General features: G+C 38.6%; 1 protein-coding gene across 3 annotated transcripts; it reads left to right on the top strand.

Annotated features, from left to right (window-relative positions):
- The first annotated feature begins 1,723 nt into the window (after positions 1 to 1,723).
- On the top strand, positions 1,724 to 19,171 carry dkk2 (dickkopf WNT signaling pathway inhibitor 2). 3 transcript variants are annotated; one of them, XM_014007750.1, is made up of 4 exons: positions 1,724 to 2,295; positions 14,732 to 14,885; positions 15,926 to 16,009; positions 17,412 to 19,171. In XM_014007750.1, exons 1-4 carry the CDS (start codon positions 2,104 to 2,106, stop codon positions 17,660 to 17,662), a joined length of 681 nt encoding a protein of 226 aa, XP_013863204.1. In that variant the 5' UTR covers positions 1,724 to 2,103; the 3' UTR covers positions 17,663 to 19,171. The 3 variants fall into 3 exon arrangements, with proteins under 3 accessions (XP_013863204.1, XP_013863203.1, XP_013863202.1); XM_014007749.1 differs by having other exon boundaries at positions 1,725 to 2,295; positions 14,735 to 14,885; positions 15,878 to 16,009; XM_014007748.1 differs by having other exon boundaries at positions 1,726 to 2,295; positions 15,878 to 16,009.
- The last annotated feature ends 6 nt before the right edge of the window (positions 19,172 to 19,177 follow it).

Below are 19,177 nucleotides of genomic sequence, written 5' to 3'. Positions count from 1 at the left end.
GGGGTGGGGGGGGACTTGATTTACATGCAGAGCTGTTCTTATTTGAGCATCATACTTTCCACTTCATGATCTGTCATGCTGATTTTCAGCATGAGATTTTCTTTACATGAAACAGCAAACGTTAAAACCACAACATGGCATTGATGGAAATAAAGTGTACAGCACCAATAAGCACAGAAAATAAAATCCTTCGAAGTTTTTGTCTCAGGAACTACTAAGCCCTCCAAGTATTAAGTCAGACAGACGTAAAACTTACAGATTTTTACTAACTTGCCTTCTTGGAAAAGTTTCCAACACTGAATAATAACACGCCTGACTTGAACTACTTCAACTCCCAACTCTGTCCTTAAAACCAAACCTGCTTTAATATCTGAACCTTATTCCTTCAACAACACCCATCAGACACAGCGAGGCCTGGTTAACCTCGACTTGGACCTTCTTGTCGAGTGGTAATGGCTGAAAAACCAGATGAACCCAAGGTCCACAAGGACGATGGAATCTTGATTGACATGGAGCAGCTCATGCCTCATATTGGACTCCAATAGGACTCAAGTTGAGGTTTGAGATGGTACTGTTGAAAACAGCACCACAAACACTGTGATCTTTGTTCTTCTTCTTTCCCACAACAAATTGATGTGAGAGCACTTTAATAAAATGTTCTCACCATTTTGCATCATTTGTTGCTAACAGACTTCACTGGAGCTGTTTAAGTAGCTCCTTGTTTCTGCAGGAGGTCTGCATAGTTTTATATTTTTTTTGTTTGTTTCTGGAATCAAGATCATAATATTAATGATCCACTTGTTTTTTGTCTGTCCCTGCTTCTTAGCTTTACACACTCCAGCTAAAAACAATTAGCTTATTTCACTAAATTGGTCGCACCAGAATTTCTACTGAGTACCAGCAGAGGGATCCTGAGTACCACCTGTACTTGTACCACAGTTTAAAAATCAGGGCCCTAAAGACTCAGTTGACCACATAAGTCAGTTAGTCTTTTAATATTATGTGCTTTACCTGTCTGAAACTGAAAATGTCGATTTTTTTTCATTTTATTCATTTATCTAAAAAACAACAAATTCTATATACAACAAAATACAATCACAATTAAATGAAATGTAGCAGAAGAGTAAAAAAGTCTTATGATATATGCCCCTTTTCTCACTAAACAAATTCAATCAAAAAATCTTTTAAACATATTATGTAACTAAATTGTAGTGAAGAACCAGAGGAGCCCCCATGAAGTCTGAATTACCAACCTTATTGCTATTTCTTGTATCATGAGGGAAGGGGAAAACAAAGGTTATCAGATTACTTTATATTTGAAGTTATGAGGTTAGAAAAATTGGTTAAAAGGTCCCTGAATCTCTCTTTTTAACATTTCAGCCTTTGTCAGAATACAATTTCTGCACAAACATCCTTATAATTTTAGAAAAATCCAATACTAAATAAAAAAATCACCTTACTTACAGGTGTTCTTTAAGGCAGCCTATGGCATTTTTCCACTATTTTCCATTTTTTGTTTGTTTAAAAGGGAGATGAAACGCTCTGTTAAAACACACAGTGTATAATTTTATAGCTTCTCTCTGTAAAGGGGGCTCCTGCTGTCAGTGTGGGGACCACAATGCAGGCGCAGCAGTGCCGCACACAGATCAGTTTCATTCTTTGTCCGATGTGAATATAGGGGCGGAGGCAGAAAACTCATTAGAATCCTATAAAAAGAAAGTATCCGAGATCATAAAAGAGCCGGCTGGAGGAGAGAAGTGCTCACACTCAGCCCGACAGGAGACACAGAGGAGACCTGCTGCCTTCTCTGAATTTTAGAACACTTTAACAGATGTTTATTGTTCCCCTGATAAACCAGGAACAAGGAGGGGACTCTGTGCTTTCCAAGTAACTCTCAATGGCACTCATTCTTCTGAGAATCTTCTTTTTGCCAGCATAAAGGTGGCTCCATCAGTTTGGGCTGAGGTTTGACGCATGGACAGTGCAGGACGCACTCTTCCTACTGACAATTCCCCCCTTTTAGACACAAATTAAATATATTTTTGAGGAGGTTTATATATATAATTTTTTTATTTATTCTTAAACGGCGGTATTATTTCGAGGATGCTTGTCTCCACTTGGAATAGATGTTGCGTTGTGTTGTTCCTCGTCGCCTCAGTGAAGACCGGCGCATCCCAGGCATCAGAGGCACGACCGAAGGCGAACTCCATTAAGCCCGGGGTTTTGGAAGAGACGCCACTAGCAGCTGTGAACCGCTCCGCTCCTGTCACCAAGAAACACAAGAGCCACCCACAGGTAACTGTTTGAACTTTTAATAGAAAATAATAAGAGTTTTGATAAGACGTTTCCAAAGTTTTTACGCACAGTGCGTAAAATAAGTTTTTTACGCACTGTGCGTAAAAACATTATTAATTATTACAAACGGAACTGTTATGTTATTTTATTTACCCTTTTAAGAAAAAATGCAAACGTCAGAATAAAAATACACGCGTTAAATAAACCTCTTGTGTGTGAAGTGTTGGTGGAAGTTGAGACCCCCATAAACCTTAATTGCCTTTCAGACCTGACGCCACAGTCGGGTGCAGCGCACTGAGACAGTAAATCATTAATGACAACAGAAAAGTGAGAAAAAGTGAACTCGTGGGGTAATTTTCTGTCTGGGTCTCGGTGTCATTAACGTGGTCCAGACGCTTGCTGGGATTATGAGTTTATTATAGGGGCCTCTGAGGAATACCTTTACCAACTCAGAAAAGCCTTGGATTCCTGCTGTTTCCACAAAATGACAAATTGTTTTAATTTGATTGTAAATATTGAACTTGAATAACTGTTAAAAAATTAAAATATAGTGGGCAGTTTTCGTTTATAAAAGTCAATGATGTAGTCTTTACTGTTATAAAAGGTGGCAGATGCCATACGTGAACAAAAAAAGAGTGAAAAAAAGAAAAAAGGGAGACTTTCATTTCCCACTTTATTGCTTTAAATTTAAAATTAAAAACATTTTTATGATGAGCTTAGATTTGTTAATGAAACCTGTGTTTGAGCAGCAGATGGCACTGCCACATCTCCATCACATCTCTCTGACATTTTCTTGTTTTACCATTAGAAAAAAATAAATAAAACAGAAATCTGCTCAGTTTTCTGTAATATCCTTGTAGACATTTATACCTGTTAGGTCTGAGAGCAGGAGCACCCAGCTCTGAGAGAGAATGATATTGTAATCATTATAAATGATAGAAAAACCAAACTCTCTCCTCCGCTGAGCGAGGAGACCCAACCTCAAGCCACTTTGCCAAACCTCAGTTTAAACGCCTACTTATGTCTTTGCCATTGCAATAATGTGGAGCGGTTTGGAAGAGCGAACTGAGGGAGAACATTATGCATACACAGAGACCACCATAATGCCCTGGTGTATTTTGCCTTAAATCAAGGCGCTTATTAGTTTTTATAGCCGAATTAGAGTGTATACTTTATGTGTTTGTTATAAAGTGTGCCATTTCTGGCTTTTAGAAAGTTTTCCAGCGTTGTAAAGGAACGAGCACAGTTTGGTTTTTATGCTTGACGAGCTGATGTTCTGCATCTCGAACAGGTTTTATGAAGTTGATAATTTCAGGATAATAAAGCCTCTATTTTATGAGACTTTTAACAGTCAAATATGCCACAGTTTAAAACATTGCTCTGTAGCTTTATTTATTTATTTTCTTACTCAAACGGGCTTTGAAGTATAGGTACAAAACCCAAAGTTAATTACACAAACATTTGTTATCTAAAGTGTCTTTCAGTGGAGACAGACATTTTTTCTTACCTTCATTTGAAATTACTGATGATTGAAATCATTGGGTTTGGATCTGGGAAATTGGAATGAAACATTACATTTTTTTTTGTTTGTGGGTTTTGGGGATAAATGAAATTATATGAAAAAAAAACTTTGGTGCCAAAATGCTACAAATATATTTATGGTGAAGTTATCAAGTTGCTGAGAGGCTGTCAAATAATTACGCTTTCAGAAGAATTGCAACATTAAGTGTGACTGCAGGCTCACCAGCTACCACCATGACCATTTTATAAACTCTACTTCTTCTCAGTCAATTATGAGCACAGACAGTAAATTTCTTGTGTTTACATAACATGCAGAAGATTACATTAAAACCCCTCAAAGGTGCCTTCAATATTTTTTTTTTTTGGTTTACTGCTTTAAATATGACAAATGATAAGCAAAAAGTGTGCAGCCACAATGAGAAAGAAGTGACTGCTGCTCTAAACTACTGTTTGATTCAGAAATATTTGGAGCTTTGGTTTACATAACAAGCCAGAGCAGATATTCTGTCAGTATTTAGTTGTAGCAAAAAGGACTCTTGTGAATCTTATCACATCAGCCTGATGTTATTACATCTGACAAAGCCCAAACCTCAGAGACCTTGACAGTTAATAGCAGGTGACACTGTTGGCTCCTTTGGAAAGCAACCAGCAGAAACTGATATGATGACCCAGAAGTGCTTACCCCTGTAAGCCCTCTGAGCCCACAGGGAAACCAATAGTGTATCTGTTAAACCTCAGCATCCAGTCAACTGTCAGTCTTTGCACATAGTGCAAGAACCAAAAATCTCTGACTAATTCATCATAGTTGCTTTGTAAAATGACTATCCAGTGGGCAGAGAAAAAAAGATGGAAGAAGTGTGACTGCCTGTTAGCAGTAGGCAGTGGGTCACTGGGCTACAAACGCATTACAGTCTCATGACAAAGTTGAAATCTTTTGACACTTACGACTTCTGCTTGAATGTTGTGCAACAGTGATGTGTGACAAATGAGTAATTTGGACCATATAAGCATGGTGCTTCTCCCCAATCCAGCAAACATTTTACTGTATCATCAGACATCCAGTGATGTGCATTTTAGGATGCATTCACACCAGGAAAGTCCTTTGGTCCACTTGTTTGGTCCGGACCAAATTGCAGATTTAAATTTTTTTTCTTTGGTGCGGTTTGCATTCACATTGTACTTTTTTACTAGTGGACTATAATTTATAAACAAAGCCATGCAGGTGAAGGTTTTTGTGGTCATTGCCCCCACTGGACAGAAGTGACGGGGGCAGGACAGAGCCCAGACCTGCAGACGGCATTGGCAAATGCGTGCCGCAACCTAAAGAAGATAAGATGCTCTGCGTTCCCTGAGTCACAATGGCTCATTTTTTTGTAGCGCAGCATTAGCATTAGCGAACGAAGGGCTAATGTTGCTTAGAAACAGTGGCTCGTGAAGTCCAAAAAGGCTCATGTTTCCTGTAGTTGGTTCGGTTTAGGGCTGGTCTGTATTCCCATCAAAAGCGAACCTCACCAGAGATTGTTTGGAAGCAGACCAAGGCAGACCGAGACCACCAAAAATGGGTCTCGGTCCAGTTATCTGCACCCAGGTTGAGTATATTCACAATTGCATAAAAGGCCCGGACCAACAGGGGAAACAAACTCTGGTCCGTTTAAAGTGGACCCACCCTTAGAGAAGAACTGAAGAAGCTGCTGCTTGAGGACCAAAACATGGCAGATCTTCATTACTGCTTATGTGGTCAAGAATGGATCAGTCACATGTTTAATATAGTTTTTGTTTTCAGTGTTGTGTCTAATCAGTCACAATTTAGTTTTATGAGTAGCCCAGCCCTCAAAAGGTTGTCTCACATTTCCTGGACTTTCAGACTCATGGAGACTGACGTCACCAAGACAAAGATCCTCATGCTCAAACAGGAACAGTCAGAACCACTGCAAATGTTTTGAAACATTTCAGAAACTCCCCAGTGAAATACAAGTGATAGTATCTTTTACAGGTGCTTTTATTGTTAGATGGGAGACATGAGCTGCTTTTGGCCTTTAAGCATTTTGTTTGTAGTCAGATCTCTTTAGTGGCACGAGGAGATGTGATTGATTCAAATACAAAAATGTATTTATTAGCCGAGCATCATCCAGCACCTGCACTGTTAAACTTGCACTTGGGTTGTTACAAAAAGAAAACTTAATTGTTGCCATTTTCTGTTATGAATGTTCATCTTTGAATGGCCATCCATCCATCCGTCCATCCATCCATCCGTCCGTCCATCCATCCATCCATCCATCCATCCAGATCCATCCATCCATCCATCCGTCCGTCCATCCATCCATCCATCCATCCATCCATCCATCCATCCATCCATCCATCCATCCATCCATCCATCCATCCATCCATCCATCCATCGAGACCTCTCTTCTGCAACCACCTTTTATTTCTGTAGCAGTCTGTATCACAACAAAACTGAAGAAGCCTCCGACTGAAGACACTGTTTTCCTGTGTCAGTCTCATGAAGAGGAGGGTCAGGGTTTTCCACAATGTTCTTGATTTTATGTAAAATCCTTCCTTGCACCATCATCTCCAGAGTTTCCACAGTCGTCCCCAGAACAGAAGCAGCCTTCTTTATCAGGTTGTTTAGCCTTTGTAGGTCCCTGGCTCTGAGGCTGCTGCCCCAGAAGAGATGTTGCCCTCAACAACAGACTTGTAGAAGATGTGGAGCCTCCAGGTCTCTCTCATGGAGTGTTTCTCACAGTCCTTATAACCGTCGATGTCCTTGTAACTATTTTATTTGAAAACAACCACAGTAGCATGGTGGCATTCACCTACTTCACCTAGAAAAAAATATGAAAGAATATGGGGCTTTTCAACCAACACCAATGGACTTGCAACACCCTGCTGCAACATGCAGATGAAGAACACCATTTAAAAATGATTCAGAAGTATACCCAACCCATGAACCTGGGATAAAGCTGAACTCCACCTCAAAAGTTGAAGCCAGAAGAGGGACAGCATCCTTACAGGAATAAAAGGCATGTCATCTTTATCGAAACAAACACCTCATAAACTTTTTATGTGTTGACGTTTTGTTAGATTCAAGTATTCCTGCTGTATGTTAAGATATATGTTTTTTAAATACATTTTGCTGTAGTCATTTCAGGCATAAAATGAAGGTAAAATATGACAATGACTGTGTGTGCAGAAGTAGGCAGTACTTAAAGCCCCACATCGTTAGTTCACAGACTCTGTCTGGTTCCAAAAATACAACATGGCAGCGCCTATAAACTGAATCCTGCTGGCTTCCATTCCCAACAGTGAGAGAAGGCAGGGACATTTGGTCTGGTATTTTAACACGTGTCAACGGTCCATCTACCAACATTAGTTATTAGGACTCCTGTGTGTGGAGCTTCCAGACCCATTACACCCTTCAATATTACCATCAAGGGCTTTCCCTTTTCCATGTTAGTCTTTGCACAAATACCCATTTTTAAGTCAACTCAGAATGTATACTTAACCCAAAGATGGTCTAGTTATTTTTTTTGAGACTCTGGATTCTAGTCCTCAAAGAGCAGTGGCTATAAACACATGTGTTTTGTGTGATGAAAGACGCCAAGCAGTGTTTAAAACCATGGTTTGTGTGAGTGACTTGTGCGCAGTCATCCCTATGTTATCTGATACAGGCTGTCTGTGCTTTCAGGGGATATGAAGTCTGTTTATACAGTGACATTGTTTATTTGACTCCTTAAGGCCCCTAGCACTCATTAACACCGTTCATAGGTTCAGGTTACAAGCCAGAGCTCTGATTTACAAGACAGAGAGCACAAATAGTGTAAGTAAAGTGAAGGCCTGGGATTGAAGCTTCATTGTCCTTTTATTTGGCAAGAATCAGTTGAAGGAAAACATGTAAAAAGAAGCGTTATCTGATCATTTTTACAAACTGTGAAAAGCTACATTTTGAATGATGGAGAAGAGTAATAAACAGTGTAGTTAAAAGTTAAATCGTAAAGAGAGCTTTTGCTAGCGTCACGGCTCATTAAATTGATTTTTGCCATTTGCGGTGAGCAGCAGTTAAATTTTTATGAGTATTTGCATTTGTTGCCTGCAACAGAAGGTCCATTCAGAAGCAAGGTTTACAAGATTTATAAATTAAGCAGTAATGATGAGCATCACTTCATAATGTCCTGAATTGAGTTTTTCACCTAGATGCCTCAATCTGCTTCTAAAAATAATCAAGGGGGAATTTAAGTTATTGGTGAAAGCCTGAGGCACTTCTTTGGGACATCCTAGAATAAAATTAATTAGAGGAATGATTGTAGATGTACAAAAATATCTAGCATAACATCTAATCATCTAAAGAATAGTCATGAAATGAAGAATTATATCATGAATTATAATAACAACACACAATATTTTTGTTGAGTCACATCAAGTCCAAATGTGAAATAGACCTGTCAGGCATACAAACAGAAGCAGTGAGACAAATCTACATTTGGACGTTTTGAAGCTGCACAAATGAAAAGCAAAACATCTTAAAAAATGTAAAAAATCAATCTGGTCAGTGAGTTCGATTCAATAATTTAGGATTACTACTTCCTGGAAGAGAATCTACACCTTTCACATAAACAATTTCAAGTCAACCCTGAGGTGCCTTCTTCTCATTTTAGTGGGATTTATCTAAGGTCCAAATGACATGAGAGCAGGTGGGGATTGAAGTCAACCCACCACTGTACGCCTCTGAGCAACTGAGCAACACAAAACTGCAACAGCTGATCCGTGTGATGTAATAACAGACATCTGTGCGACAGAGGACTTAAAATGGGACATGTCCAAATCTTAACCCTCCACTTTGTCTCTGAATCAGAATCAGGCTTATTGCCAAGTTTGCACAACAAGGAATTTGTCCTGGTGATTCGGTGCAAGAAGATTAATTTAATAAAAGCATAAAAACAAAGTGTTGCACTATTCCTAATTGTGAAAATTGAAAACAGATGTGCAAAAAATATGTAAACAGATGATGCAAATGAGCAAAACATCAAATATCCAGACTCAGCATAAAAATGTGCACAAGTACGAAATATTCAGTATAAAATATTGAAGATGAAAATATATAAAAGTATAGAAAGACATCATCTCTTCTGGGGCACACGTCATGCCTCCTATTGTTTTGCAGTGCTGGCCTCATTCAGAAGGTCACATAATGGTGGGACATGGCAAACTGGACTTGTACATTTCTGAGCAGCTTAATGAGGAGCTCGTCTTTCTAAATGTTTATGAAAGGGGTTTTGGAGTACATTTTGCTCTCACTCTAAAGTAAAAAAAAAAAGACCTAGCTGCACATTGACATTGAACTTTTATTTCTCCTCCACCCTTTAGTTGAGTTTAGGTCACAACTTGGTTATGTTTAAGAAAATATCATAATTCGGTCTTTTTGGTAGTCATACGTACCATTTTTAAATGCAATAAACAACTGAGTGGCAACAGCAGAATATTTACCCACTTAGTGCCATGATGAGCTGACTTTGGTTTAAGCACAAAAGCCCATTAATTATTTTTTATGTTCTATGAAAAACAGATGGGCTTCCCTTTTTGTTTTGTTGTAGTTTAGTTTTCTAGTTGATCTATAGCTATTAAACACCCCTTTAACAAAAGCAAAGACCTTTACTGTGTTACTAATACGCACAGTGCTCTTCTATAGAATTATATCAGCACTTTGGAATGACTCTGCAGAGGTAAATAAGGGATCTCAACAACTGGGAAAAGCAGGTTCAAAGCCCCGCGTATCCTGCACTAAATCCCTTGTAGATTGTTGCTCCCGCACCTCTTCAAAGCAGCAGCACTTTACCAGCACGAGAGCAACACAACACAGGACCTGGGGCTTCCTTTATGGATCTCTGTCTGTCTCGTCCTTTATCATCTCACCAGCATGCCGAGAGGATGCGGAGTAACATGGTTTTTAACTCCCTTCCTGTGCAGGAGCCAAGTTTACACTTTAATGTGTGACGGAAGTCAAGGTATAAATAAGGGAGCAACAGAATAAAAGAAGTAGATATACGAGATGAGGAAGATGCGCCTGAATAAAGCCCCGTCCTTCAGAAATTGTAAACGAGGTGTTTTGAAACATGACAGGATAAGGCCTGATTATCAGCTGTGGTTAAAGGCTCAGATATCTCTGGCTTTCAAAGATCTGTCTTTCTTTTTTTTCTAGCCATGATGGAAGAGGTGAGCCCAAGTCTTTTTCTACTCAAGTCTTTCCTGCTGAAAGGCGAAGGCTTGTAATTGATCTAAAACTTCTGCAGGCTACAAAGACAGATCGGAATCAGAGCAGGTAGTGTGAAATGCTTTAGTGGACGGGACTGGACCGAGCTGTCATCATATTTACACGGCAGCGCATTTCTCTTGTCAGTAACAAAAACTCCCAAACTTCTCCTCAGACCATATTTCCAGCTGCATGTTCTTTCCTTTGTGTTTACCCCCAACAATCCTCAGTACATCTATAGCTAAGCTTTATCAAGTTACAGCAAATCTTTTCCAATATGGAGTATATGTATCTGTGTTCTTCAAAAGACTTTGCATGTGAAGTAAACAACTGGAGCCAAAAAAAAAGATTATTATGAAGTCAGGAAGCGGTGAGGACAGCTAGTCTTGTCTCTAAATCTAATTACCGTACGTTTAATCCAAGCGCAAATACAAATGTAAAATGACAGTTTGTGGTTTTTGAGAGGGTTGAACACTGATGTGCAACAACTGAGAAGTCTGATTTCTTAGCAGCGTCGCCTCTTGGCCAACAATAAATAAAAAAGCATGACAGCAAAGTTCCAGACAGGCAACTTGTTCTTCATTTCTTCAAGTAAATACGATTCAAGCTGTAGAGATGCTGGTGAGAGGATGCTAACATGTTAAAATGTCATTTCCTGTCATTTTAATTGGTAAAACCTTTGACTTTTCCTTCATCTCCCATGGTATTAGAAACTGGTTGAAATCCATGAAACAGTACTTTCATCAGCCCCGATGAACATCTGCATTCTTGGAGTCTGTCATAATGATGGATGAGCATTCAACTTAATATTCCAGTTAATTTTTTCTATGCCTGTGCCATTGGCTGCATGTGTTTCCAGCCTGAGAAACGTCGAAGGTGGGCATCCATCCAGCACATCTAATCTTGTTAATTTTCTAAAGCACGTGTGCACAAGGAAGAAATTCGAACATACTGTGGTGCACCTATAGGGTCTGAAATCATGCCTTTTTTTTTGTTAATGACCACTTATATTTAGAGATTTTAATACTCCAAATGGAATATGTATTTTTTTTATTCATTGCGGGTGTAATTTAACCCAGACTTGATTCAGATTCTTCGTGCTCGCTCACAGGCTGACCGCGTCATGTTTGTCAGTGGTAAGCCACATTAAATCAGGTCTGTCAACACAGTGCCAGCTGAATGTGGATGTGGTGCTGCTGCCGCTGGTGAGGCAACCAAACATGCTGTTCTAATGTCAGTCTTCAAACAGATATAATTTACACAGCTAAACGTTTCATTTCCTGTTTATCTTGCTGATTCAAATTGTGTTGTGGAAAATTCTGTCAACTTGAAGTATTTTTTATTTTGCTCTTTCAAATGTAACAGAAATCTGGATAAAATATATGTTTTGAGAAAACACTAAGTGATGAATATCTGCTGGAATTTGTTAAAGACAGAATTGATTTTTTTTAGTTTAAAGAGCAGAACAGAGGTTAAAATCAACAAAACTGGTTGATCTCTGTTCTTAAAGCTTTTAAATCTGTTTTTATATATTTTTCAAAATAAGTTGTCGTAAAGCACTTCTTTTTATCAGCGATGCAAAATGAATAAACTTTGCTTGAAGCTGAAATTAGCAAAACTGTTGCTGAAAGCTAATATTAGCAAAACCATGGCTTGCAGCTAAAATTGTCAAACTCATAAAAGCCTAAATTAGCAAGACAATTTAGATAATGATAAATTAACACAAAATATTTGCAAGTAGTTTGACTTCAAGAAAACATACAAAAATAAGTAAATGAATAAATAAATAAAATAAAATTATATATATACAGGTGCTGGTCATAAAATTAGAATATCATGAAAAAGTAGATTTATTTCAGTAATTCCATTTAAAAAGTGAAACTTGTAGAAGTGCTCTAAAACTTCCTGGTATGTGTCTGCGTTGACCCTGGACCTCAGAAAACACAATGGACCAACACCAGCAGATGWCATGGCACCCCAAACCATCACTGACTGTGGAAACTTTACACTGGACTTCAAGCAACGTGGATGAAGTGCCTCTCTTCTTTTCCTCCAGACTCTGGGACCTTGATTTCCAAAGGAAATGCAAAATTTACTTTCATCAGAGAACATGACTTTGGACCACTCACCAGCAGTCCAGTCCTGTTTCTCTGTAGCCCAGGCAAGACGCTTCTGACGCTGTCTGTGGTTCAAGAGTGGCTTGACACAAGGAATGCAACAGCAGAAACCCATGTCTTTCATACGTCTGTGTGTGGTGGTTCTTGAAGCACTCACTCCAGCTGCAGTCCACTCTTTGTGAATCTCCCCCACAGTTTTGAATGGGTTTTGTTTCACAATCCTCTCCAGGGTGCGGTTATCTCTCTTGCTTGTACATTTTTTTCGACCACATCTTTTCCTTCCCTTCGCCTCTCTATTAATGTGCTTGGACACAGAGCTCTGTGAACAGCCAGCCTCTTTAGCGATGACCTTTTGTGTCTTGCCCTCCTTGTGCAAGGTGTCGATGGTCGTCTTTTGGACAACTGTCGTCAGCAGTCTTCCCCATGATTTTGTAGCCTATAGAACTAGACTGAAAGACCATTTAAAGGCCTTTGCAGGTGGTTTGAGTTAATTAGCTGATTAGAGTGTGGTACCAGGTGCCATCCATTTTGAACCTTTTCACAAGATTCTAATTTTCTGATATGCTGAATTTGAGATTTTCATTTGTTGTCATTTGTAATCATCAAAATTAAACGAAATAAACATTTGAAATATATGAGTTTGTATGTAATGTATGAATATAATATACAAGTTTCACTTTTTAAATGGAATTACTGAAATAAATCTACTTTTTCATGATATTCTAATTTTATGACCAGCACCTGTATATGTACACACAGCAACACCCACACAATTAAATTTTATTTTGTCAAAAGTTAAAAGTTGTTTTTATGCCATCATTTATTTTCCCATTTTGGTTCTTACAGGATGTACAACAAGTAAAATGAAAAAAGGAGTTTGCTATCATAGTATCTGCTATTGCCAAGGACAATGATGGCACGTTTTGTATTTTTTAATGTTTCTGTTTGGATTTCAGTCTGCTGAAAGGAAAGACATACAGTGTTTTTCAACTTTTGACTAAAAAAAGGTATTAAAACAAAATCCCAGCCAAATGAACTAGGAAGGAGTATGATTGTGGAGAAAATTACCCCTCAGTTACACCTCATTAAAGCTCTGAGCACTTGGAGAAAATGAGGAGGAAGTGAAGTCGTGTCGTTCACTTATCAAAACGAGAGCGAACAGCGTTCAGCTTTTACTTGCCAAGCATGGACGTCTATTTTCTGAAACTCTGACATTTTCTTCTGAAACAATTCTAAAGTTCTGGCCATGAGTTATTCCAGCTCAGTTTTCCTCAAAGGCCAAAATATACTGTATATTCAGGTTATAAAGTAACCAACGCTGCACAACTTGCACAAAAGTACTTTTAGTTGGCTCATTGAGGCGTACTTAGCTTGGTTTCTTTAAGCATCGCAGTCATAAATCTGGGGTAATGATTCACAATAATTGCTTCTAAATGCAGATGAATGTCACTGAATAAGATTGACTTTAATTTATTGTGATTTTGATGATACACAATGATTGTAGGACAGCTCGAGTGTGCACATAAAATACGTTTATGTAAAGTTTTGGCTCAACTTTACCAGTTTATTGTTTTTTTTCATCATAGCTTGTGGAGGTTAGTAGAAATGTAGGCCTGTTAGCATGATGTGTGGACTTAATACACAGAGAGCAAAAATATTTGGCTTCTATAAAGTTGTTTGCTGTTTTACTTGTATTGCTATTTGCTAAAAGTCACATTTCCACAATGGCCGGTTTGTGTGGCTCTCAACATTCATTGTATATTTACACAAGGGTTTACACGATCATTGCAATGACAGTACAAAGAATAATATAAGTTGAGTTATTTCTGGCACAATGTTGTACAAAACTGTTCATGTTTCAGTGCTTTGTGCTTTAAACTGATTACTGTACTTCTATTTTTACTTTTACTATTGCCATGACTTTTGCAGAGCACACAGGGCCAAGTTTTAATACATACGCCTTTCAAATGGTGCCACAGTCCTCTATAAAGCACCTCAAAGTGATACTTGAGTGAAACTCAATTACTTTGGTAAAAGCTCAAGTCTCCTCTGTGAATATTACTTGAGTAAAAGTCTTAAAGTATCTGGCATTTACTGTATTTAAGTATCAAAATTTAATTTCTTATATAAAATACATTTAAGTTTTAAGAAAGTAAAAGTATTGAGTACAAGTGAGTGGTTGTAATTTCAAAGATGTCAAAAATATAAAAAATATAATAAAAAAATATTTAAGGCCATAATGACAATAAAGTTTTATTTTATTGTTAATATTGAAAAATTTGGCGTGCACTAGTCCATCTGTTTCAGCTATAAAGAGGGCGCTGTACAACAATAACAAGCTGGAATGAAAACAAGCCAAAATGAAATAAAATGTAGGAATAGAAAGTACAGATAATTGCATTAAATGATTACTCCACCAAAATTTCTACTTCAGTAAAGTAACAAAGTATTTTTACCTCATATCTCTGCTGACACCATGGATTGAATAAATATATCTTTGTGAATTGCAAAGTCAAGTAAGTTGTGGTGCTTTTGTTTGCTGTGTTTGTCTCAGCAGGTGTATCCGTGCAGCAATGACAAAGAGTGCAGCGTGGGCAGCTACTGCCACAGCCCTCAACAGGCTTCGTCTCGTTGCCTCGCCTGCCGCCGGAGGAAGAAGCGCTGCCAACGGGACGCCATGTGCTGCCCTGGGAACCGCTGCAGTAACTGTGCGTGCGCTCACACTCACATCATTGCGCTTCAGTTACTGTACATCATAACCTTCATGCAAACTGCAGGAGTTTGGTTCATTGTCTGTAAATGGTGCTGGAAAAGACAGCTTGTTGTACATTCGATGCACCACCAGGGTCTTGTATTTAGATACGTCTGAATGACAAAGACCTCAAGCCGAACACAGACTGAACTGTGAACTGTAGCTGAACTGTATTAAATTGAGGCCCAGAGGTAAGGAATCAGTGCTCACATGCTGAACGCTGTTTCACTGAAACCGTGTGTGAATAGAATTAATGTTTGTGCAGAGACTACGCCGTCATTGTTCTTTGGATGGATTTTTTTCCCCCCACATATAGTTTTAAATTACATGGAGGTACAGTTTCCTACATTTTGCTTTGAGGTTTAAAACCTTGTAAAGATTAGTCAGTTTAGTTCTCAGAGGAGTGACAAAAAAAAATCAACATCTGTCCACGGTACAGACAGAACGGTGAAAAAAAACTAGAATTGGATTTCATCTGTATTCACTCAGAACTTGGCAGTCTTCCCACATGGGCATACTGATGTGTGAGTGGTTTTAATTGGGTTTGAGTGTGTAAGCGTTGTAAAGCAATCAGATCATCCACACCATTGATTCATTGAATTTTTCTGTCTTCACTCAATTGATTCTATTTAAAAACCTGCAGATTTCTAATGTTCGAGATAACTGGATGTTTTTACAAGCCACAGCCGAGGTTACCTGTGAGATGACTGAGACAAAAACAGCCAACACATGAAGCATGCTTTGTACTGACAGCACAACCCAAAAAGTGCTCAGTGTTGTACTTGTTTTTTATTAGCTATCTTACAGGTACTCTTATTCAATCTCTTCAGAATCCTCAAAACTCTGAATAATCTGATTTATGTTTAAGCTAGCCAAGATGTCAGCCAGATTTCTGTTTAATTTTCATAACTGTCTTTGTGTTTTCTTTTATTTCTTTCATCTGTTCAGACATTTGCGTCTCCATCTCTGAGAGTGTCCTCTCTCCTCACATCTCAGCATTAGATGATCACAGCACAACATCAACCAAAGACCAGAGCTGGAGGAGGAAAGGGAAGGCACAAGCTAAACACACTCCTAAAGGTGAAAATTTAACCCCATATGACTGATGTTTTACCTTTTTATGCCCAGCAAAATCACTATCACTGTTGTGTTTTCTCTTGTGTTAATTTCAGTATATTCATTTTGGAGGTCTAAATGGCTGAATCTTTCTTTCTTTTTTTTACCGGTTTCTGTTGACAGTCCACAAAATGTGCTGATTAGTATTATTGGTAGATGTACACAAAATGCAACTCACTGTACCACAAAGTACATTGCCAAAAGTATTTGCTCACCCATCCAAATGACTGTGCACCAGTGCACAAAGCAAGGTCCATAAAGACGTGGATGTCAGAGTCTGGTGAGGATGAACTTGACTGGCCTGCACAGAGTCCTGACCTCAACCTGATAGAACACCTTTGGGATGAATTAGAGCGGAGACTGAGAGCCAGGCATTCTGTCCAATATCAGTATGTAACCTCACAAATGTGATTCTGGAAGAATGGTCAAAAATCCCCATAAACATACTACTAAACCTTGTAGACGGCCTTCCCAGCACAGTTGAAGCTGTTCTAGCTGCAAAGGGTGGACCAACGTTATATAAAATAGTGTACGATAGGAAAATGGCACTATCCCTGTGTTTAAGACTCATTTAAAAACTTTTTTTTTCTCACTGGCCTTCAACCCAACTGAGATTTGATTTTTCTCAACTTTTACTGTACTGGTGCTGATTTTACTTATCTAACTGAGTGATTTTATTGTGTTTTTGTATTCAGTTTTTATTTTACGTGTTCAGCACTTTGTTTCAGCAGTGGCTGATGTTATAGCGCTTCATAAATAAAGTTTGATTGATTGATTGATTTATGTGCTGCAGAACAGGAACCTGCTGTAAAACAGCAATCATGCCGAGTCAGGCTTGATTTTAAATAATCTTTTCCTGTTAAATAAATAAATCAAATCAAATCATCTTGTAATAAAGAAATTACTAAATTAGACACATTTATAAGCATGACTAAATAAAATCACCAAAGCAAAATTAAACCCAGCTTGGCAGTGTAAAACTCAAATAAGTGAGGTTGCCTAATAAGCTCAGTTTTTACAGGTATTATAAACAAAATTTACATAAACAAAATACAAAGTTTGGTCAATGATATTCATGAATAATAAAATGCTAATTTGGGTTAAAAGCTGGATATAAAAATAAGAAAGGGCATGTTTACCACATCCCAGCAACCGGGTACTCATCATGCCACTCCCTTATTTCTTTGTTCCAACAAACAAATCAAATGAGAGAAAATGCTTACATAAACATATTTGTATGGTAAACCTTAAACCTTATGAACGTTGTGCATTTGCTTTGCAGTATTTTGTCTTACTGCATTGTTGTTTTACAAGTCATTGTTTGCCATTTGTCGCTTTGAACCATGAATTTCTCCTCCTCTCCAAGGTCACGAGGGCGACCCTTGCTTACGCTCGTCTGACTGTTCAGACGGCTACTGCTGCGCTCGCCATTTCTGGACAAAAATCTGCAAGCCGGTGCTGAGGCTGGGAGAGGTGTGTACCAAGCAGAGGAAGAAAGGCTCTCACGGCTTGGAAATCTTCCAGCGCTGCGACTGCGCCAAGGGCCTCTCCTGCAAGGTGTGGAAAGACGCCACCTCCTCGTCCAAGTCCCGACTGCACATGTGCCAGAAGATCTGAAAGCCATAGGCGTTGAGGCCTCTGTCTCCATCTGCCACGGAAAGTTTTCTTTTTTACTTTTTTTTTAAAGAATGGGTTGTGGCTTTATTGAAAAAGGAGCAAAAGACAGAGACTAACCAGAGACAGAACAAACTGCGTGGGTTCAAGCTCAGCAAGTGGGGAGCAAATGGAAATGCTCTAATGTGTTTTTTTTTTTTTTTTTTTTTTTTTTTTTGCTGTGAGTGGCTCGTCCCTTCACTCAAACTCAAGCACACATCCTCAAAAACAAACACAAACACTCAAGCACACAATCCGCCCAGCTTTGAGAGATAAATGAGCCTGTGCCTGTTAAAAAACATATTCTTTACGTGACATTCAGGGAGCCACAAACACAGGCAGCAGACGCTGTTCAAGGTGTGAAGCCAACCAATGTAGCAGCCTTTAATTAAGCTAAAACTTCTATGTACAGCCATAAGGTGCATATTCTATACCAGCTTTTAAAATCAGTTAGTTGAAGTCATCTGGCACCCAAAATTCCATCTTTCATTTTAGATCAGTTTTTTGTTTGGGGGGGGTGGGGGTCAGATTTTAAAATTCATTTTTCAAACTTTTGTTTGTGTGAAATCTCAAAGGATTCAACGATTGTTCTGAAAACTACCCAAAACCACAGTCCACATCTGTTGAACTGCACAAAGAGCCACTCGCGTGCGCCGTTAACTCGCTTACATTTAACACCTAATCCTCATAAACCAAAGATTAAAAGAACATTCGTGTTGGAGTTGATGACTTTCATCTGGTCGCATGTGCTCTTCGTCTGCTTTTTCTTCCTTTTTTTTCCCTTCTTTGTCTTTTTTTAGCCAAGAGACGAGAGATAAAGTGTTGTGTTTGTGCCGGGAACCTTATTTGATCTGTTAGCTGCAGCTGTGATCGGCTGTGATGCAACCGATGTGAGTTCAAACAGCCTGTGTGAGGTAAGAGAGCGCCCTGCTGCAGACATACTGGTACCGGTACCAGACAGAAAACGAGCTCTGCTTTTCCAATCAAACCGACGCAAGGATGTGAGGAACTGCAGGGATTTTTGTTCCATTTTGAAAGTAAGCAGGAATGGAGATCCAGACTGAATCCAGTTTGGTTTGTTTGATGGCGCAGTGCCCTCTTTTATGTTTCAGATTTTTAAATATGACTGAAAACTTTCTTTCATCGAGAAATTTCAATAACATGCTTTTTACTCCAAACAATGCTAATCCTTTAAACAACCACTCATAATGTCACATTAGTCTCTTTTTTTCTTTTTTTTTCTTTTTGGGGAAGGGGGGGGGGTTTAATATATTTTCAAAGTCTTATATTTTGTAACCATTTAAAATATCAATAAGCTTTTATGTGTAAATAGACTGAAAGTGGTGTATTTAAGAGTCATTGTATATCATGTACATATAGTGTATGAATGCTAAATGGTACAGTGAAATTAGACAAGGGGAGCTAAACTGGACAAAAGGTGTGTGTGTGTGTGTGTGTGTGTGTGTGTGTGTGTGTGTG

This window comes from Austrofundulus limnaeus, unplaced genomic scaffold (genome assembly GCF_001266775.1).
Source record: "Austrofundulus limnaeus strain Quisiro unplaced genomic scaffold, Austrofundulus_limnaeus-1.0 Scaffold44, whole genome shotgun sequence".
Taxonomy (NCBI): Eukaryota; Metazoa; Chordata; class Actinopteri; order Cyprinodontiformes; family Rivulidae; genus Austrofundulus; species Austrofundulus limnaeus.
Note: the sequence above shows the minus strand (reverse complement) of the source record. Positions and strands in the feature narration are given on the sequence as shown.